Source organism: Salmo trutta, chromosome 28 (assembly GCF_901001165.1).
Source record: "Salmo trutta chromosome 28, fSalTru1.1, whole genome shotgun sequence".
NCBI lineage: Eukaryota > Metazoa > Chordata > Actinopteri > Salmoniformes > Salmonidae > Salmo > Salmo trutta.
The window spans coordinates 20,949,159-20,972,220 of record NC_042984.1 but is presented as its reverse complement, the minus strand read 5'-3'; the positions used below and the strand labels follow the sequence as shown (position 1 = coordinate 20,972,220).

The window sequence follows — 23,062 nt, the reverse complement described above, 5'->3', positions numbered from 1 at the left end:
TCTATCAATTAGCCTATATAAAACACTTATACATGTATCTATATGTTTTTATTGTGTTGCATAAGCTAAATGGTTGACTTTATGCCATTACTGTATTTAGCTAAATCTTAGAAATATACATTTAAATCTGACTTGCTCAATTCCAAATATTGTTTCAACATAACAGTTCACCACATCAGATTTTGTTTCGAGTAGACTAAACACTAATTGTTAGTCCATTCCAAAACCGATTGGCAGATATCCTTTCGAGGTGTAATTAAATAATACCTTTTGGCCAATGACGTGTTCTGGTAATTGCATTGGATGGTTATTTTTCTTGATGTCACTAGCCATTCCAGAGTTTCATTGTCAGTCATTGCCTCACAACCAATGGTAAGTTTGCATTGGCTGGACTCGCTGCTGCTCCTCGAGTCCCTCCTCGTGCTGTCCTCGCCGCGTGCACGCGCGTGGTACCCACGGTCGTGAGGAGGAGGAGGATGTTGCGCGCGAAGGGGAAATGGCTGCCGAAAACAAGCCGGAAGGTAAGAGCGATATAATGGGATTAATTTACCAGTATGACAACTATGTGATATACAAGATTATAAAGTCAGACAATGGTGACATACATGATGAGAGTCGTGGAGTTTTTAAATGAATCGCACTCTTATATTTCTTCCGAAATATATTTCTTCCGAAATACTAGGCAGCTAAACGTGGATACAACATTACCTAGCCAGCTAATATCTGCTAGCTTTCTACCCAGATATACCCGTCTACACATGATTAAAAACAACGAGACAAAATAGCCAGCGTGATCAAAGAACCGAATTGAAGAATCCTAATTTATTCCAGATTCAGTTCAGTGAAGCAGCAAGCTAAGTAGTTTACAACCAAGCTAAGTTAATGACAACATGTCATTGCCATCGACCAACTTCTCTTCCATTTATCCAGCTTTGAAAATGTTGTTTTTATTTCATAAATGCAAGCAAGCTATTACATAGGCTATTTGACATTGCACAGCTCTAAGTTAACATCCTATGTATCAAACGTTGGATTGTAGTTTAGTTTCTTTCAAATGCATTTCAGCCATCCAGTGACCATGTCTGGTTACAAAAATGCTTGCTTGCAAGTCCTGGACAATCTTTGTATTTACTCGACCAGTCCACCCGTTCGTTGGTGAGGCTCCTGTACTACTCTCATTTCAAGTGGGATTTTGACTGGTGTCGATATTACAGAGACCATCATATTATATTATTGTTCAGTTAAAAGTGGTATTTTATAATACTTTCTATGTTTGATATAGAAATCAAATATATTTTAAAGCTAGGATGTTGTGCCATACACAGCTTTGGAATTGAATGCCACCAGATGTGTTTTTATTTTAATGAACAGTAAGATTCTAAAGAGCGTTTTTCTTATCTCTTAGCCAGAAAGTGTAGTTTATCTTTCTTTTTAAGGCATGATCTTAAAATGAATTTTTGATGTTCTAGTCTATTGAATATTTAAAGCTCATTTGGGTTGAAATGTGCTTCTGGTCAGGATCCATATATTGATTTGAATATGTCATTTGAGTTAGAGGGTAATACTCCTGAGTATTTGGTTACAAGTCGGAATTATAGAGTCGAAACTACAGAGGACAAGTACATCGCACATTGTCGCTTTAAAGATCAGCACCTTTGCATGAGACAGGAATGCATGCACTACAATTAACACTGTTCATGGCTGGTTTTTGAAGGGAGAGTATGACTATACTATATTAACCCGTATTAACTATATATCTTTTTTCAAGCAATGTTTGTGATTAGTAGCCTAATTGTACTCTTTGAAGAGTTTTATTCCAAAACACTACATATCCATTTTTAGAAATGTTGGTAAATTAGTATTTATTGTTTAAAGAATTTATGAAAGAGATTGATGTGTTTTTTCACCATCTAATAATGGCATGGGGCTGTTCAATGACAGACATGTATTTGGTTTAAATATATCACTTGATTGTTTCATTTCAGAGAGACAAAAAATCATGTTTTACGGCAAAACGCTATATATCTCCCTTTACTCTCAGAGAAATTACTAGTAATGATACGTTTTGTGACATGTCAAATGTGACACGTAACTACATCTTTAATTAAGAACTGTACAAATTATACATTTGTGACATCAATATATACGGTGCGTTCAAAAAGTATTCAGACCCTTTGACTTTTTCCACATTTTGTTATGTTACAGCCTTATTCTAAAATGTATTAAATAAAACAATTACCTCAGAAATCTACACACAACACCCCATAATGACAAAGCAAAAACATGTTGTTAGAAATGTTTGCAAATGTATTAAAAATAAAAATACAGAAATGCCTTATATACATAAGTATTCAGACCCTTTGCTTTGAGACTCAAAGTTGAGCTCTGTTGCATCATGCTTCCATTGATCATCTTTGAGATGTTTCTACAACTTGATTGAAGTCCACCTGTGGTAAATTCAATTGATGGACATGATTTGGAAAGGCACACACCTGTCTATATAAGATCCCACAGTTGACAGTGCTTGTCAGATGGTCACTCTGACAGAGCTCAGAGTTCCTCTGTGGAGATGAGAGAACCTTCCAGAAGGACAACCATCTCTGCTGCACTCCACCAATCAGGCCTTTATGGTAGAATGGCCAGATAGTAAACGGCACATGATGGAGTTTTGCCAAAAGGCACCTAAAGACTCTCAGAACCATGAGAAACAAGATTCTCTGGTCTGATGAAACCAAGATTGAACTCTTTGGCCTGAATGCCAAGCGTCACATCTGGAGGAAACCTGGCACCATCCCTACCATTAAGCATGGTGGTGGCAGCATCATGCTGTGGGGATATTTTTCAGCGAAAGGGACTGGGAGACTACTCAGGGTCGAGGGAAAGATGAACGTAGCAAAGTACGGAGAGATCCTTGATGAAAACCTGCTCCAGAGAGCTCAGGACCTCAGACTGGGGCGAAGGTTGACCTTCCAACAGGACAACGACCCTAAGCACACAGCCAAGACAATGCAGGAGTGGCTTTGGGACAAGTCTCTGAATGTCATTGAGTGGCCCAGCCAGAGCCTGGACTTGAACCCGATTGAACATCTCTTGAGAGACCTGAAAATAGCTGTACAGCAAAGCTCCCCATCCATCCTGACAGAGCTTGAGAGCATCTGCAGAGAAGAATTGGAGAAACTCCCCAAATACAGGTGTGCCAAGCTTGTAGAGTCATACCCAAGAAGACTCGAGGCTGTAATCACTGCCAGAGGTGCTTCAACATAGTACTGAGTAAATGGTCTGAATACTTACGTAAATGTGCTATTTTTATTTTTTTATAAATTCGCAAACATTTATAAAAACCTGTTTTTGCTTTGTCATTATGGGGTATTGTGTGTAGATTGACGAGGAAAAAAAACAATTTAATACATTTTAGAATAAGGCTGTAACGTAACAAAATGTGGAAAAAGTCTAGGGGTCTGAATACTTTCTGAAGGCACTGTGTATATATATAACACAAATGTTTAAAAAAAATGAATCAATATGGTAATATGAGATTTTTGGACATTTTAATCATTTAGCAGATGCCATTATCCAGAGCAACTTAGAGTTAGTACAACCACAAATCACAGCCAAATATACAGGATAAGAACATTCCATTCCAGCTAAACAATGGATATATAGCATTTTGCAACAAAACCCGTTTTAATATACATCTAACAAAAATTTGATACAGTAATTTTTTACACACAAATGAAGGTACCCATAAGCAATACTTTTTTATGAAAAAACATAAATGTGAAAAATATGTGGATATAGCATTTTGGAATGAAACTCTTCATTTGTAGGCTGCTGTATCACTAATAACATGTGAAAATACAATCTAATGGACAGCCTATTTAGTCATATACAATTTAGACTTACAGTACACGCATTTGAACTTCCGAATTTGCACAGTTTTCATTAATATTAGTTCTTGTTCTGCGTCGATTTCTTACCATGCGATCAAGCTTGCTTGCGTTTAGTCTATGCTCTTCATATTGTTTACAAATACATGGAGTTGTATTGTTCATGTGTAACCAGTGGGTGGCGACAAAGAGCGATCTCATATTTTCAAATGGTTGTCAATCACTGGAATACATAGATAGAGTGCCTAGAACAGACGTACAATAATTCGACGTCCCATATTGACACACCACTGCAGAGGTAACTGTTGACGTCAAGAACATGAGGGGAAGGTTTTAAGTCAGGCTGGTCTTTGCAAAGAAAAGAGTTGACGTCCTCTACTTCCTATTTGTGTGTGTATGTGTGTCACAGCTTGAGCCTCCTCCAACGTAAAATAAAAGATTTGAAACGCATTTATGATCTAGGTTATACAATAAACATAACACTGGTGGTGAGTGTGTTCCTGGACTAGTGACCACACTAACAAAGATCACAGAGCTGAGCCTGTGATCTGATAGTGTCAACTTCTAAACAAAGCTCCACAGGGGGGTGGTATGGAGCTGTGGAAAGGATGACCATGCCAGGACATAGTTTACGTTGATAGTTTAGTAGTAGGTCTATATGGCGGAATTAAAAAGGGAGAACACCTTTCTCCGTAATAGTAAGGACTTACTACTTCACAGTGGCATTTAGACCTAATGCATTACATCCACACGCACAAGATGAATGTAACGTACAGACGGCTACCTCTGTTCATTTCTTTACCTCTCCATCACCAGGAGCTTTTACTGAAACCCTGACTTGAAACTCCCATTGCTGAGCAGGTTGAGGTATTTTCGGTGTTCCTGTGAGGTTGGTCAGTGGAGGAGGAGAGAGAGAGAGTGCTTCATACCTCTACATAAACACAATGTCCTCTCAGGCAATCTGGAGCCTGGGAGCTTTTACATAGAATAGTCCGGCACTCTTTATTTCTCCAGCCGACATTCATTTAATATCAGTTATCCAATGATGTTACTCGGAAAGGGAGAATATGGAATATAGTAGATCAGGCTAGGCCAAGATAGGCTGCTTCAAAAAAAGATCCTATTATTACAGCAGTGCTGCTACTGGACTACACTCTCCTCTCGAGCCATAGGTAGTACAAGCCAGCCTCTCCCTTAACCTTTTGTCCTTGAAGCACCTGGACTGTGGGGGGATGGGGATATAGGCTATAGTTGTGATGTTTGGCAGGTCTCCTGAAGGCACGCATCCTGTGCTATTCCCAGTGGGACATGAGCCAGTCTCTCTCAGTGGTCTTCTGTGTACAGAGTAACACCATGACTTAGGATCCTTCTTACCCATCTAACTGATTGCAAGACCCTGGAGAATAGAGCTTTCCCTAACGCTCCCCAAACAACAGGGGGTCTTAGACTGCTTGTCACGGAGGGCACGTGTGTCTTTTGAATTAAGATCATTTCAGTCAAGCGACAAGTCTTACCTCCTCATATTAGTCTTTAGAGTAAACTTCTAACACGTTTGAATCCTTCAGGACTTGACAGTGATGGCCATGTAGATGTAATGGGTGTGAACCGGACAGAGGCAAGGCCAGATACATTTCTCCTCCTATACATGCAAAACTTAGGCTACCCTCCTTGATCTGTAGACAGAATGCCATTTCTCTATTTCTCTCCTCTGTAGCCTATATCTCTAAAATAGTTATTAGTGCAATTTAACGTGGTTATAACATGTTCACACTGAAAGGTATCTTCCTCAAGAAAGAGAACATAACCTTGTATGTCAAAACCTGAATGCAGTCAATACATGTGAAACAGTACTATAGCCCTGTGAGTAAAAGACGAGAGAATACCCATTAAAAACATCAATGCTTTACAAAACAAATGTAGTGTAGGCCTATTTATAATTGATGTCTGAGTTAGAAAGTTCACAGGCTGCAACAATAGAAGAAAGCATCAGGAAATCCCACAGTCATTAACTTCAGTCAGTGCTGGCTGTAACCTAGTGTTTACATCGTCAAACAAGTGACCTTCTCCTGATTTCAGACAGACCAGTGTGGAATCAGCCTAGAATCAGGCTGGAGATTTTCCCTTTTCCTGCCTCTTAATTGAATTAGTGAGGCGTGGATGGATGGTAGTCTGCTCCTTCCATGCTACAGACTCTGGCTGACTCTGTCTGCTGAGACCTGGTATCATTCCTGTCTGTCTCTAACAAGCCTTTACAAGCTGCCTCACAAGGCCCTCTCTGATTGATCACATTGATTCATCCAGCTTACTACTGATATGATCTGGACCAATATCGACCTGAATCAAACCCAGCCTACAATGAGCCTGATTGCTGGCCTCTTCACTTGTCATTCATTAGGGAGCATTCCCAGAATATGAAACATTTAACTGTTTGTTCTCACCAAGAGATGCATCGTTCAGCAACATAGAAAAACAAATCCTAAATAGAATAGATAAACAAGCATGTATACCTAAGCCTACGAGCAAGCTGAATGTCTGGCACTGCAGAAGAACCAATCAATTAGGCTGGATCTTCTGATACGCATCTTTTGTTCTCAGCTGCTAATTTAGATCTCAGGTTTATTCTACATATTTGCCTTTTAAACCATGATACATTGATTTCATTTTTGTTTGGTGTTTTAAGTAAGATGTCTGTATTGTATGCTAGGCTGTGGCCTGTCAGAACAGTTTGAAAAGAGGATCTCCAAGATCAATAAGATGTAAAATAAAGCATGCCAGAATCCGTGACAGTAGAAGTGTCAGCCTTGAACTCTCAACAGAACAGTGAACTAGGCATACTCATGGAACAGTTACTGAGAATCTGTATACTTTCCCGACTTATAATGGTTTTTTGTTCTAGCTGTCTGAAAGTTTCAACTGTGCACCATATATCAATACAATCCCTTCACTTGTCAGTAGAGGTGCCTCATAATGGAAGTATTATGGGGTGTATAAACTTTCTTATTGGAGCTAAGGTTCACCAGTTGCTCTTTGTCAATAGGCTATATGCTACTGCATATCTATGGATGACTATTTTGCGTTACACTTCAGCAGTGATGTCCTAGAACCTGTCCGTTTTGGGGGGGGGGGGGGTAAAAATATGTCATGTAACTGTTGATTCACCAGCCAAGGGTCTATGTTAAGCCAAGGGTCTAGGTTAAGCCAAGGTCAGGGTTAGGAATAGCAATAGAACTCAGCTAGCCAGCCTCTGTTGTTTCTTTACCACCTCTGTCTGTTGAACAGCTCATGCCTCATTCCTTTATCGTGGGATTTGTTTCTAATGTGTTGTTTGCACTTAACCATCCTTACTGTCCAGCGTCTGTCTGTCAATGTGTTTGCATGAGGGGAAACAGGGCTGTACTGGGCTATTGTAAGCAGCTGGGAGAATGCCCTACTTCTTTTCCTCCATTTTCTCTACTCTCTTTTTGCCTCCTGAAGGACTGAAGAAAATTCGTAATCCGGATCGAATGTACAGATCAGCTGTGTGTTATGCCGGCCATGCTCCTCCTAAGAGTATCAGTGATGACACAGAGATGAACAGTAAGAGAGTGTTATTAATACTGCATCCCCCCGTGGCACTGTGCTCTGCTCCGAGAGCCCACTATAGCTTGTCAATCTATTATTCATTCATTGAGTCATTTATTTACCTCTTGATTTTCATCCCCCCCTTCCTCTTCTCTCCACTTCCTCCTTTCCTCCTCTGGGTGCTCCTCCTGGACCAGAGAGGAGCTCGCTGCTCTGTTGATGGAAGTGTCTGCTGTCAACAGTAGAAGTGTTGTCGTTAACTAAGAGTGATTGATTCAGGTTGAGATCAGGAGCAGGAGAGAGAAGGAAGTCTGCTAGGACACCTACTGTATGTTTCTGAGTGTAAAACTCTCCTATCCATTCATCTGAATGAGGATTCCTCCATTCATCTGAGTGACGAATGCACTGGGATGAGATTAGGCCTGAGAATGAGAAATGCACAGGGAGAAGGCTGCTGTTCTGGAAGTGTTTTTATTGTAAGTTGTATCATTTCTGTTTTAACGTTTAGCCTAATCAAGAGGAGGCTTCTTTGAATTCACAACATTCCATTACTGAAAAGATTGCCATGCACGCTTTAGCGCCATACAGCAGTTGGTGTCTCTGTGAAAGTGACTACTTTCTTCATGCTTAATGAACACTGCAGCTTCCTCTACAGTTCCTCCACTGCCAAAGGCTCTGTTGATCTAGGTAATTAAGTGTGTTCATGTTTGGAGTAATGTTTTGAAAAGAGAGTCTTCATCTTTACGCTGATGTCCTTAATATTGCTTTAGCTGCTTTAAAGCTCAGTGTTTTGACTCGACACACGTTGAGATGTAGATTTAAAGGAAGCAGAAGAGTTGGTTTGTGTTGTAGTCTGTGATTCTTAATGATTGGGATTCGGGTCATTGTTGATTGACTAACACGTCACCCCTCTTGTGTAGCCTAGCGGTTAAGAGTGTTGGGCCAGTAACTGAAAGGTTGCTGGTTTGACTCCCTGAGCTGTCTACGGGAAAAATCTGTTGATGTGCACTTGAGCAAGGCACTTAACCCTAATTGCTCCTGTGAGTCACTCAGGATAAGAGTCTCTGCTAAATGACTCAAATGTAAAAACAATGTGTGACAACTCTGACTAGTCGGTCTTCTTGTGAGTGTTTTCTCTATTCTAGCTCTCCCTTCATGCTGGTGCTTTTTATTATGGCATCCTATTCCCATGTCAGACGGCCTAGTTAATGTGCTCTCTCTGCCTGGCTGGCTGCCTGCCTGGCTGGCTGGAGGTTTCTGTACCACCAGGACACTGTAACGCTCTTTTAAACAGCCCAAGCCCAGAGCCCAGAGCCCAGAGCCCAGGCCCAGAGCCCAGAGCCCAGAGCCCAGGCCCAGAACCCAGAGCCCAGGCCCAGAGCCCGAGCCCAGGCCCAGAGCCCAGGCCCAGAGCCCAGAGCCCAGAGCCCAGGCCCAGAGCCCAGGCCCAGAGCCCAGGGCCCAGAGCCCAGAGCCCAGGCCCAGAGCCCTGAGCCCAGAGCCCAGGCCCAGAGCCCAGGCCCAGGCAGGTAAACCAGTGATCTGAGGGAGTAGGTCTGATAAGGATAAAGGGCTGTAGCGTAGCTGCATCCTTCACTGGCTGACTGTGTGTTGGTGTGCCGTGTGTACGCACCACAAGCCCTCACCTCTGCTCTCCTTGAGATGGGATGTTCATGGATGTGTGAGCGTGGTGAGGGTTGGAGCACACAAAGAGACCTTTTCCGTTTGTTGCAGGCAGTTAACCGTCCGAGTGCACGTTTGTTGAACTTCCCATTGAATATTTTTTGCAGCTCTTTGACTTAGCCTTGTTTAGCCTCCTCACTTATGAATCTCTACATTAAGCAACACCGTAGTACTCAAGTCGTACTAGAGTAAGTAGCCATGCTGCTTATTTTTTACTCTAAGTAGACTAACACTGTTATATAAATAATATAGACTAATTACGATAATTGGTTGCCCAAAAAGCTCCCCCTCTTTTCCCCCCATCAAGAGTCACCAGACCGTAAGAAAGTTGCCCTTATTATTACTGCCAGGGAAACATGACGCTGCTACTTTCATTTGCTTTCTGTAGTAGTAAACCCCAGGCTCAAGTTCCCCCCCTAGCAGTGGCCTAATCAAGCATTGTGTTGACTTTTCAGAAGTGTGGGGAATACTCTGCTTCTCTGATCATTAATATTTGAAAAGATTGTGCTAATCAAGTAGAGGTCCAGTGCAATCAAAGACTTGTTAAGCCACATGCAAAAATCTGTGAGATCTTAAATCTTTTTTTAGTTTGGGTAGAGGTCTGGATATTGGCATCATATTATAAAGTTGAACTGAGTGAAGAAGAGGTCCATTTAGCAATAGCCTCCTATGTTTTTATAGGCTATTTCCTGTGAAATAGTTATGACCAAGATTACCTTTTTGATGCCAATCATATGCTGAGTGTCATGATTAGCTCATTCTGGATTTGGAACTCAAGTGCGTTATTTGTCATCAGAAATGGTTTGTTTAATGGCAACAACACATAACACAGGTTAACCCCTCCCTCCCTCCCTCCCTCCTCTCACATGTCTCACAACAGCTCACCCAGATTGATTGCTTTTGATTGACAGCATGTTAGTAACCGGCCACCGCATCTTGGCTGACAAATGCCTTCTTGCTCCGGTTTTGATTCAATCACAGTGTTTTTATTTCTATCCTAATAAGTGTTTTTAGTGTGGCGCCAGCCGCTGAGGAGGGGACAGTGTTTGTGGACGGACAGACAGTGGGCCTTTAGTGCGCCTTGAGGATTAGGGGTGTTTTGCTCCACATGATTGAAGTTCTTGAGGGATGTGTCTCTGTCTGCGCAGAGATGGTAGTCAGGGTTAGAAAAGTATTGAGTCCACTTTGTCACGCTATTCACTGATGTGATCCCTCTGTCTGGTTCTGTAATTCATATGGATCGGTTAACAATGACCCTGTAAATATACCAGACACTCTAATTGTATAGCCAACTATTCTGTTGGTTGTGTGTGTGATGTCTTTACTGTGTCATTTGTTTCAGATGCTTGAACGGGCCCTGATGTAGAGTCTACTGAGTGCAGAATAATGCATGGTAGAATTGCATGTTATAGAAGAATTGTTGCATGGCTGTGTGCTTGATTTCCTTTCGTGCATGGCTGTTTAATGCCTTAAATCTTGTCATTTACTGTTGTTTAACATTTTCTTTGTTTCTCTGATTGGAGTTATTTTTCTGTTATATATATATAGAGGACTGTGTATTCATGTTTGTGATAAAGTGTTGTTCACCTGTCACTCAAGACAGAGGCTTCCTAGACTAGGCCAACATTACAAAGTGAATACTGGCCTGTTGTGGAGTGTTTTGCATTTCAGCCTAGTTCTTTAGAAATAAGGCCTAAAAGTGTTGAACCTATGTAGATCTTCATGAGTGCTTTACTACAGAGCCTAGACACTATGCAGAGCCAACAAAGGTACCGAAACACTAGCTCACTATTTCCTAACAATATGAGGAGCACTGGGCACAGATTAAAAGGAAAAACTGTCACTCACAGAACGCACTGAGACAGAGATGGAGGAGAGAGGGGTTTGCATTGAGGGCCAGGGTATTGATTAAAGATTTGTTTTTGTCAGCCTTTCCAGCCTTATGACCCACGCTCTGGTCTCCAGGGTGGAGCCGGAGCAAGCTAGCATGACAGATACCCTTCAATTCCCCTACTGTTCGCTGCTTCACAGGCAGGATCAGTGATAATCCAAAGATCAGCACAGAGAAATATATTTTTGGGGTCCGTTTGTCTGAGGGTGTTGTAACTGATGAACAGACATGCTTTACCCTCTCCAGTCCCTACTACCAAGGAGTAGAAACAGCCTACAGTGTTGGTCAGGGGTACTCCTCAAAAACAGGCCCTGTAGCAGGCAGTAAACTTTGTTTTATAGGCCTCTTCCTAGTGATGGGGAGAAAATAGATACAGTTGCATATTGCAATATTATTTTGGGCCCATATTGTATTGATATTGTACTTGTAAGGCCGAAAAATTCTCTATATTTTTGCCATTGAATAGCGTTGGCTAGCGCTAGTCAGCTGTAACTTGTTCTCTATCTTCTTTTTAAATAGTGAGCCAACATATTTTCAGCATATTTATTTCCCTGATGCTTTCTCATGGATCCCTCTAGTCTCTCTGCAGCTGACATATAGTGGTCCCGTGTGGCTCAGTTGGTAGAGTATGGTGTTTGCAACGCCAGGGTTGTGGGTTTGATTCCCACGGGGGACCAGTACAGGGGAAAAAATGTATGAAATGTAGGCACTCACTACTGTAAGTCGCTCTGGATAAGAGCGTCTGCTAAATGACTAAAATGTAAAAAAATGTAGTGAGCAATATGTTTGGAACATCAAATTGCAACAAAATCGCAGTATCAAATTGCAATACATATAAAGTTGTGATAATATTGTATCGTGAGGTCCCTGGCAAGTCCCAGCCCTACCTCTTCCTGGCCTAAGCAGCTGATGAGATGGGTGGTAGGCCCTAGGTACGTTTTCTCTTGGACAACTCCCTATAGAGACTTTCTCCCTTCCTTCATCAACACCAGGGCAGTAATTGACTGCCCCCCAGCCCAGCCATGCCTTGCTCAGCCCAACTCAGCACCTTCTGATTAACAAGCTCTTGTTTCAGCATGTGTTGCACTTTAGTGTTGTACAACCAATTGTTTGTTGTTCTTTCTTCAGCCAGAAGGGATAGGTAATAATAATCACACCGGCATAACATCTGACGAACATTGATCTGATTTGCAAAACAGGACCATTGTTTCTCATAATGATGCAGTTATGAAAGGTGGTGAAATCAAAAATGTTCCATATTTTTACCCGGTGGGTGTCTATTGAGGGCTACCCTATTTGTGTAACCAACCCTATTTGTGTAACCAACCCTATTTGTGTAATCTTGCACACAATTAACCCAGTAGACTTATTTGTTGGTACATGAGTATTCCTTAATCTGAGAGTATTAGCGACTAAAATCCCCAGTCATTAAAGACTGGCAGGTATGTTGAAAGATAAGCGCCTTACTCATCATTTTGGCTTAGAAAGTCATCTGAGGGTCATCTTAGATCTTAGACACAATTGTTGTTCCAACTTGTGAGTTCTGTTTGTTGTAAACTCTGCATTCTGATAGATCTTACATCATAGCCTTGAAAATGTGTTGCCCATGTTGGCTATGAGGGACTTGATTAGGCCTATAGAAGTGATTAGGCCTATAGAAGTGATTAGGCCTATAGAAGTGATTAGGCCTATAAAAGTGATTAGGCCTATAAAAGTGATTAGGCCTATAAAAGTGATTAGGCCTATAGAAGTGATTAGGCCTATAAAAGTGATTAGGCCTATAGAAGTGATTAGGCCTATAGAAGTGATTAGGCCTATAGAAGTGATTAGGCATATAAAAGTGATTAGGCCTATAAAAGTGATTAGGCCTATAAAAGTGATTAGGCCTATAGAAGTGATTAGGCCTATAAAAGTGATTAGGCCTATAGAAGTGATTAGGCCTATAAAAGTGATTAGGCCTATAAAAGTGATTAGGCCTATAGAAGTGATTAGGCCTATAGAAGTGATTAGGCCTATAAAAGTGATTAGGCCTATAGAAGTGATTAGGCCTATAAAAGTGATTAGGCCTATAGAAGTGATTAGGCCTATAGAAGTGATTAGGCCTATAGAAGTGATTAGGCCTATAGAAGTGATTAGGCCTATAGAAGTGATTAGGCCTATAAAAGTGATTATGCCTATAGAAGTGATTAGGCCTATAAAAGTGATTAGGCCTATAGAAGTGATTAGGCCTATAGAAGTGATTAGGCCTATAGAAGTGATTAGGCCTATAGAAGTGATTAGGCCTATAGAAGTGATTAGGCCTATAGAAGTGATTAGGCCTATAAAGTGATTAGGCCTATAGAAGTGATTAGGCCTATAGAAGTGATTAGGCCTATAGAAGTGATTAGGCCTATAGAAGTGATTAGGCCTATAGAAGTGATTAGGCCTATAGAAGTGATTAGGCCTATAAAAGTGATTAGGCCTATAGAAGTGATTAGGCCTATAGAAGTGATTAGGCCTATAGAAGTGATTAGGCCTATAGAAGTGATTAGGCCTATAAAGTGATTAGGCCTATAGAAGTGATTAGGCCTATAGAAGTGATTAGGCCTATAGAAGTGATTAGGCCTATAGAAGTGATTAGGCCTATAGAAGTGATTAGGCCTATAGAAGTGATTAGGCCTATAGAAGTGATTAGGCCTATAGAAGTGATTATGCCTATAGAAGTGATTAGGCCTATATGAGTGATTAGGCCTATAAAAGTGATTAGGCCTATAGAAGTGATTAGGCCTATAGAAGTGATTAGGCCTATAGAAGTGATTAGGCCTATAGAAGTGATTAGGCCTATAGAAGTGATTAGGCCTATAGAAGTGATTAGGCCTATAGAAGTGATTAGGCCTATAGAAGTGATTAGGCCTATAGAAGTGATTAGGCCTATAGAAGTGATTAGGCCTATAGAAGTGATTAGGCCTATAGAAGTGATTAGGCCTATAGAAGTGATTAGGCCTATAGAAGTGATTAGGCCTATAGAAGTGATTAGGCCTATAGAAGTGATTAGGCCTATAGAAGTGATTAGGCCTATAGAAGTGATAGGCTAAGTTAGGCCTATAGAAGTGATTAGGCCTATAGAAGTGATTAGGCCTATAAAAGTGATTAGGCCTATAGAAGTGATTAGGCCTATAGAAGTGATTAGGCCTATAGAAGTGATTAGGCCTATAAAAGTGATTAGGCCTATAGAAGTGATTAGGCCTATAGAAGTGATTAGGCCTATAGAAGTGATTAGGCCTATAGAAGTGATTAGGCCTATAGAAGTGATTAGGCCTATAGAAGTGATTAGGCCTATAGAAGTGATTAGGCCTATAGAAGTGATTAGGCCTATAGAAGTGATTAGGCCTATAAAAGTGATTAGGCCTATAGAAGTGATTAGGCCTATAGAAGTGATTAGGCCTATAGAAGTGCTGCCTACCCAATGGTGCTGCATTTTTTATTTGATTTGCTTTATTAGGATCCGCATTAGCTGACACCAATGGCGACAGCAGGTCTTACTGGGGTCCGACACATAACGAAAAATACATTACAGACGTTACAATTTACATACATTAACATGTAGTGTGTGCGCATCTATCAGTTACACATCATTTAACTAAGCAAGTCATTTAAGAACAAATTCTTATTTTACAATGACAGCCTACCCCAGACAAACCTTCCCCTAACCCAGACGACGCTGGGCTAATTGTGCACCGCCCTATGAGACTCCTGATCATGGCAGGTTGTGATACAGCCCTGGATCGAACCAGGGTCAGTAGTGACGCCTCTAGCACTGAGATATAGTGCCTTAGACCGCTGGGCCACTCGGGAGCCTACATACACACAACAAGTAGGTCACATGGGGAAGAGGCGTTGTGTCGTGAGGTGTTGCTTTATTTGTTTTTTGAAACCAGGTTTGCTGTTTACTTGCGCTATATGAGATGGAAGGGAGTTCCATCCAATCATGGCTCTGTATAATGCTGTACGTTTCCTTGAATTTGTTCTGGACCTGGGGACTGTGAAAAGACCACTGGTGGTATGTATGGTGGGGTAAGTGTGTGACGCAGTCAGTCTCTCCTCAATTCTCAGCCAAGAGAGACTGGCATGCATAGTATTAATATTATCCCTCTGATTACAATGAAGAGCAAGACGTGCCGCTCTGTTCTGGGCCAGCTGCAACTTAACTGGGTCTTTATTTGCAGCATTTGACTATATTACTGAACAATAATCAAAATAAGATAAAACTAGAGCCTGCAGGACTTGCTTTGTGGAGCGTGGTGTCAACAAGCAGAGTATCTCTATATCACAGACAGTTCTCTCCCCATCTTTACAACCATTGAATCTATATGTTTTGACATGACAGTTTACAATCTAAGGTAACGCCATGTAATTTAGTCTCCTCAACTTGCAGCCACACCATTCATTACCTGATTCAGCTGAGGTCTAGAACTTAGGGAATGACTTGTACCAAGTACAAAGCTCTTAGTTTTAGAGATGTTCAGGACCAGTTTATTACTGGCCACCCATTCCAAAACAGAGGGTTTCACTGACTTCATTAGCTGTGGTTGCTGATGTGTATGTGGTTGACTCATCAGCATACATGGACACACATGCTGTGTTTAAGGCCAGTGGCAGGTCATTGGTAAAATAGAAAAGAGTAGAGGGCCTAGAGAGCTGCCTTTTAGACTGCGCCTTTAAGAGATTATTATGTTTTACCAGCACATTGATTACATTTTAGTAATTTAGCAGAAGCTCTTATCCAGATTGACTTACAGTTAGTGCATTCATCTAAAGATAGCTAGGAGAGACAACCACATATCACAGTCATAGTAAGTACGTTTTTCCTCTCTTAAAGAAGTTATCAGCTCAGTGCCAGTAGGAAAAGTCAGGTGCATGTTGTTTCTTTTTTTTAAGGGGAGGGGGGGAATAACACTGAGATGTCTTATTTAAGATAGTCTTTGAAAGGGATAGTTCAAACATAGTTTTGCACACTAATAAAAGGTTTGTGAACTGTGCCGGTGAAATGAAGGGGAATCAACGTGTTGTAGATGTGATAGAGAGTCTGCTTCCACATGGGAATAGGTTGGATGCCAGACACACAACACAAACCTTTAGCGTGCAGGCTGTTATATCTAAATGCAAAGCCTTCATTTAGCTAGTCTGATTCATTTAATTAGAAGCACAGAAATCCCAGATTTCCCAGGATGTCCCTTTTCGATGTTCAAATGGAGAGGAAGACCATGTCTATTGAGTTTTCATTATAACACAATCTGATGAACATTTAGGCCTATATGATAAAAACTTCATTCCAGTGTTAGATTCCATTTATCCTTACAGTAGATGAGACATTTAAAATGACAAGTTTTATAAAGTGGTAAGGCCTGTAAGACGGCTTTAAAAACAGTCACATCGTTTCAATTATTAATTGGAAAAAAACAGTGTGTTATTGTGTATTGTATAGATATTACTGTTTACCCAATTAGAGGCACCCTATTTTATTCATTTTATGATTTGATTTTCCTTTTCTGTATAAACATTCACAAATACAATTTGTCTCTGCTAACCTGTGTTTCAGCTGTAGATTAATCAGTGACTTTCAGAGTTTTGTCAAAGGTTTGTGTTGTGTGTCTGGCATCCAACCTATTCCCATGTGGAAGCAGGCTGAGGCTCTCTATCACATCTACATTATGTTGATTCACTTCGTCTCACTGGCACAGTTGACAAACCTTTTATTTGTGTGCAAAACTCTGAACTATCAATTTCAAAGGAGCCCCTTCTCCTCCACCATAGCTGTAGAAAAGCCTGCTGGAGAAAATCTCAGGATTGCTGGAATAACGTGAACAAATTGACGATGTGGGCCTAATAAACGGGAGGAAAGATGCTTCAGTTTAGCATTTGAAACAAGTTCTGTGGTTCGTTGTCTGTTCTCCAAAGAGAGATACAGCCTATAGCCTAATAACAGGCGGTGAAAGTAAGAACATGTTAGTTGGAGAACACCCTCCTAAGGTGCTTAAGTTCAGAGGTAGTCATATGACCTCTGACTGAACAAATCTGGTATACAGGGCTTAGACAGACAACCATTTCAAATCTGAAACGTAGATCCAATGTCTTAAACATTTTGGTCTTGAACTATAAGACCACTTGTAATTGGGAAATTTAAGGTGAATAAAGTTCCTATTCAGTTTAGTGCTGGGGTTCTCAAACATTTTTGGCCCACGACCCAATTTTGATATCTGAAAATTCTCGCGACTTCAACCATGTGAAAAAAATGATGTAATTAACAACCAATGTTTACTTTTTTACTTGGGGATCTGGCAGTCAATTGGAAATGAGTCTGACATAATGTATCTTATCTCACCACCACTAATGAGATGATGCATGTCGAGTCGGAGCTTCTCAAAGTCAGGGGGCGTGGCCGACAGCACGCACCTCATCTCTGCTGTCACATCCAACCTGGATAGATATTTGGTTTTAATGCAGATGAGAGCACTGAATCCAGCTTCAAACAGATATGAGCTGGTGAAGGTTACCAGGAGTTTTATGGTACTTTCAAGACAACTGGGAACTGAAAAATACGAGGTCAAATCATGACGTCAGTGATCTTCAGGTCGGATGACCCTTTCAAAGCGATTTCTCCCAGTCGGAGCTCGTTTTTCTCTTCCAAGCGTCGGAGGTGAGCAGTCATCACTCATGTGTGATACTTACTGATGCTGTTTTCTGTTAGAAACATGCACAGCCTAGTGAAGGGGGCATGATTCTCTCCAATAAGAATTCTTTCCACTGAATAAACTGATTTGGTCACTCATCTGTAGAATGTTTTTGTTTTTCCCTGCATGCTTGTGTTCAGTTCATTCAGTTTCGCAAATACGTCTGTTACACAGGCGAGGAGACACATTATATTTTCATTACACAGAAAGTCAACCAAGTCTGTTTTTTTACATCCATTTTGAATGACAACAGTGTGTCATTGTGAAAAATCTTTCCAGCATTCCCCCTCGATAACCACCGAGCCTCGGTGTGAAATATAACATTGTCATGCTCTGATATCATATCTCCATGTAGTTTTGCAAACAGGTGGCGATTTTACAATTTCAGTTACCTCCTGCAGTATATCACCAAGTTCTGTGCATAAAATAATAAACCCGGGTAGATTTATTATTGATGTTATCAACGGCTACTCTCCTTTTTGTTCACCTGTAAATTCCCATTACAACACTCAGAGAGCTTTTTGAGGCATTATCCAAAACATTTTATGACCAGGTTTTAAGGAAGTTTTATCAATGGCTTGATGTTCAATTCAGTAGTGCAGTACATATTCTTGATTTCTAAAATGAAATTGTAGTGACATTTGAATACAATAATAATTGAGTTTCTCTGACTGAGTTTCTCCCCTCGATGATGTCATCTGAGGGTATGTCATAGGTTAGCGTTGATCATTGGCAGAGCTCCATGATGGGATAGGCTGGCTGGCGAGTAGGCCTGCTGCTGCTCTGCTGAGGATTGATTTCAAGAGCAGGCGGACGGAGAACTCTGCTCTGTGTGTACTATAGAGAGGGAGGTGAGAGATGGCTTCCCCTGGACACAACTGGTTCAATCTGAGTGTGTCCTGGTCTGCCTTTAAGCATCACCTTTAATGTTTGAGCCAGGACTCAGTGGACTCATGGCTTCTCATTAGAAAACAAACAGATAAACATTCCGCAGGCAGAGTGTGTGACACATGCTGAAAGCCAATCCACACTTAGAAAAAACATAGAAAATGCAATTAGTCCAACAATAGCTAATTGGTCTAGTCTTAAAAATAAAAATAAAACATTTCATTATAAGATGAGAGTTGTTTGTTTTTCCCCTTTTCATTATGTGCTTCTCTTTTTGTTTTGTGTGATTCTTTCCCTTATTACCTATTTAGTTGTTTCCCTAATTTGCCCATGTCCCGTTTTCCCTCTCATTTCCCTGCCTGATACATCTCTGATCATTCAGCTCAATCCTGTTTGCCTCTGATGACAACAATAACACCACTTTGGTGGAACCTACGAGCAGATGCTGTACGGGTTTGGTAATTGGGCGAAACAAATGATTACAGATACCTGTTCAGCTCATATAAAAAGAGTTTACACACGCAGAATTTCCAGGTACAGTTGGATGCAGCAAACAGCTACAGATCTACAAATCCATCTCTACTACCTGTTCCCTATGGGAGCAACACTAAACATGGCTCTGATGTTTCTCTCCCTCCCTGATCAGGTGGCTGGAACAGCAGTTTGTTTGTACCATCTGAATGAATAATGGGATTGTACAAGCTAGGGCCTACTCGGCCTAGGCTATAAATTCTGTTCCCTTTCAATAGGTCTCTTGACATAGGCCTAGTACACGACTGGAATGGAGGTTCTGTACTTAAAATCAAAGTATTTGCCATGGGCTCTCTGTGCATGGCCTCACCAGCACTGCTGGAAACTATGGAATTTCTTCAGCAGATGTGCCTTGTCTCACCAGTGACTTTAGTAGGAGGATGACAATCTGAGAAAGATGGTATTCCCCTGATACTAAAGATGATTTATATCTCACACTGATATCCACCCCAACTCTAAAGCAAGTGTGGTTGCTTAAATTGTAATACCAAATCAGAAAGGTTCTATTAGAAGGTTCTATTATACGGTTCTATTATAAGGTTCTATTATAAGGTTCTATTATACAGTTATATTATAAGGTTATATTATATGGTTCTATTATACAGTTCTATTTTAAGGTTCTATTATACAGTTCTATTATACGGTTCTGTTATAAAGTTATATTATAAGGTTCTATTATAAGGTTACATTATACAGTTTTATTATAAGGTTCTATTATAAGGTTCTATTATACCGTTCTATTATAAGGTTCTATTATACAGTTCTATTATAAGGTTCTATTATACAGTTCTATTATAAGGTTATATTATACGGTTCTTTTATACAGTTCTATTATAAGGTTCTATTATAAGGTTCTATTACACAGTTATATTATAAGGTTCTATTATATAGTTATATTATAAGGTTCTATTATACGGTTCTATTATATGGTTCTGTTATAAAGGTATATTATAATGTTCTATTATAAGGTTTTATTATAAGGTTCTATTATACAGTTCTATTATAAGGTTATATTATATGTTTCTTTCATACAGTTCTATTATAAGGTTCTATTATAAGGTTCTATTATACAGTTCTATTACAAGGTTTGATTATACAGTTCTATTATAAGGTTCTATTACACAGTTATATTATACGGTTCTATTATACAGTTCTATTATAAGGTTCTATTATATGGTTCTATTATAAGGTTCTATTATAAGGTTATATTATACAGTTCTATTATAATGTTCTGTTATACAGTTCTATTATAGGGTCTATTATACAGTTCTATTATAAGGTTCCGTTATAAAGTTATATTATAATGTTCTATTATAAGGTTCTATTATAAGGTTCTATTATACAGTTCTATCATAAGGTTATCTTATACAGTTCTATTATAATGTTCTATTATAAGGTTCTATTATACAGTTATATTATAAGGTTCTAATATAAGGTTCTATTACACGGTTCTATTATACAGTTATATTATACGGTTCTCTTATACAGTTCTATTATAAGGTTCTATTATAAGGTTCTATTATACAGTTCTATTATAAAGTTCTATTATACAGTTCTATTATACGGTTCTATTATAAGGTTCTATTACAAGGGTCTATTATACGATTCTATTGTAAGGTTCTATTATAAGGTTCTATTTTAAGGTTCTATTATACAGTTCTATTATAAGGTTCTCTTATACAGTTCTATTATAATGTTCTATTATAAGGTTATATTATACAGTTCTATTATAAGGTTATATTATACAGTTCTATTATAAGGTTCTATTATAAAGTTATATTATAATGTTCTATTTTATGGATCTATTTATAAGATTCTATTATAAGGTTCTATTATAAGGTTCTATTATACAGTTCTATTATAAGGTTCTCTTATACAGTTCTATTATAATGTTCTATTATAAGGTTCTCTTATACAGTTCTATTATAAAGTTATATTATAAGGTTCTCTTATAAGGTTCTATTACACAGTTCTATTATACAGTTATATTATACGGTTCTCTTATACACTTCTATTATAAGGTTATATTATACGGTTCTCTTATACAGTTCTATTATAAGGTTCTATTATACAGTTCTATTATACGGTTCTATTATAAGGTTCTATTATAAGGTTTTATTATAAGGTTCTATTATTGGAAATAGTATTATGCAGTCTGAATCTTCACAACAAATGTATCAGGAAACAGTGCAATTTGTTCAGCAGATGTGCCTTGATGGGTGACTTTAGTAGGAAGATGCAAAGCTGAGCAGGAATATTATTGTTTAGGCCCATAGCCAAAACGTAGGCCTACAAAACATTACACTGTCTATAATTGATCATTTTTGTTTTGTTATGTAAACACATTATTATTCAGTGTGAACTTCTCTCCTAACAAATAATTATCCAGAAAACTTGATTTACATAGTAGCCAAGGTTAGTGGGTTGTTTTCTTCGTACAGTAGCCTTGCTTCCATTCTTTGACAGGCCACCTGCTACTATGATGTCATGTCATTATGATTGGCAGCCAGTAGCTCCTCTCTGTCTTTAAACCCACCCTTAATGATAAGCTGTTGGCTGGGAATGAGATATGCTCATTTGGTATGTAAATTGCAAAAGCTATGGATGCATAGGCTTTCTAAAAGCTGTGTGTTTATGCTTACAAAAAATATTATTTTAATTTCCTTGTAATATTCATCCCAAAGACTATATTAGTTTTGTTCATAATTATAAATTCACAGTAAATTTGGTCTCCAGACAAATAGAATTTGCACCCACTTAAGTCTTGGATGAAATGCCATCTGCATATTTGAATAGCAGGAATGAGGAGGCAGTGCAACTTGAATGAGCAATAGGACCTTAAACAGCATGGGCCTAATGCATGATTGTATCTAAGCATGTCTCCTCTGCACTGAATTTGCTACATAATCTTTATGAAATGATTGTGAAATGTAACATGACGTGTAACCATGTAAAGCAATGGGCTTTCTATTGACTAGGTTAGGCCTACTCTCTTTCAATAATTCACTGAATTATGGTATTATGATTGGGCGTTTACATTTTGTGCATTAGGCTCCATGGTTCTCTTTGTGAATATTTATGTAAAAATAAAGTTAGTGGACAACTTTAGGAGACGGATATAATGGACAGATAATAACAAGTGTGTAATTAAAGCCGATTCCCAGATAAGGCTACAGACAGTATCATTGCTTCAGAACGACATTGATTTGACTGGGCTGCCAAGCCCTTTGAAACTGGGAGAAGAGGAAAGATACAACACAGCTTTCATTTCCCTACTCAACAAATTGTTGGCCTATTTCCTTTTTGTATCATCCACTGGCATTTGAGCTTGTGTGAGAGGATGTGGTCCCACTTCAGCTTGCAGTTTGAATCACTGAAACAGTGGAGAGTGCCCACATGAAAAAATACTACAGTTTACTATAGAATAATACAGTACTTACTATAGAATTCTATAGTAAGCTGTAGAATAAGCTACTGTAGAATACTACACTACACACTGTAGTGTCCCTCTATCACGTGTAGTACTTACTATAGAATGTTGTATTATACTGTAGAATATTGTAGTAAATACTACAGTAATGTCTGCAAAACCACTACAGTCCCCAAAAACACTACACTTTTTTTTAGCTATAGTGAATACTACAGTATTTAATCTGCCCATACCCTGCCCATACCCCTCCCCCATAACTGAGAAACCTACATGCCAAGTAGAGACTATATATTGTGTTCCCTACAGGTTATCAAAAAGAGCAGAAGCTATCCATTCAGAACCCAGTCCTACCTACGTAAAGGTTATGGAAAATCAGCTCTTTTAGTATTTCTCCATTTGGTTTTCTGAAGGAGAAAGCCTCCACTTCTATGTCAAAGATAATAAAACAAAAACACTATAGTAAATGCTACAGTAATGTCTG

General features: G+C 39.4%; 1 protein-coding gene and 1 non-coding gene across 2 annotated transcripts in view; both read left to right on the top strand.

Moving 5' to 3' along the window:
• Positions 1–447: 447 nt before the first annotated feature.
• The window catches only part of LOC115165771 (calmodulin-binding transcription activator 1-like), an 83,957-nt gene continuing 61,342 nt past the window's right edge, over positions 448–23,062 (top strand). Inside the window, exons 1-2 of the mRNA XM_029719125.1 lie at positions 448–521; positions 7,362–7,463. Of these exons, the coding sequence (XP_029574985.1) occupies positions 497–521; positions 7,362–7,463 (127 nt within the window). The 5' untranslated portion in view covers positions 448–496. The remainder of the gene's footprint in view (positions 522–7,361; positions 7,464–23,062) is intronic.
• LOC115166497 (U7 small nuclear RNA) lies at positions 22,949–23,003 on the top strand. Its single transcript, XR_003870333.1, has one exon. It is a non-coding gene; the product is annotated as a U7 small nuclear RNA (small nuclear RNA).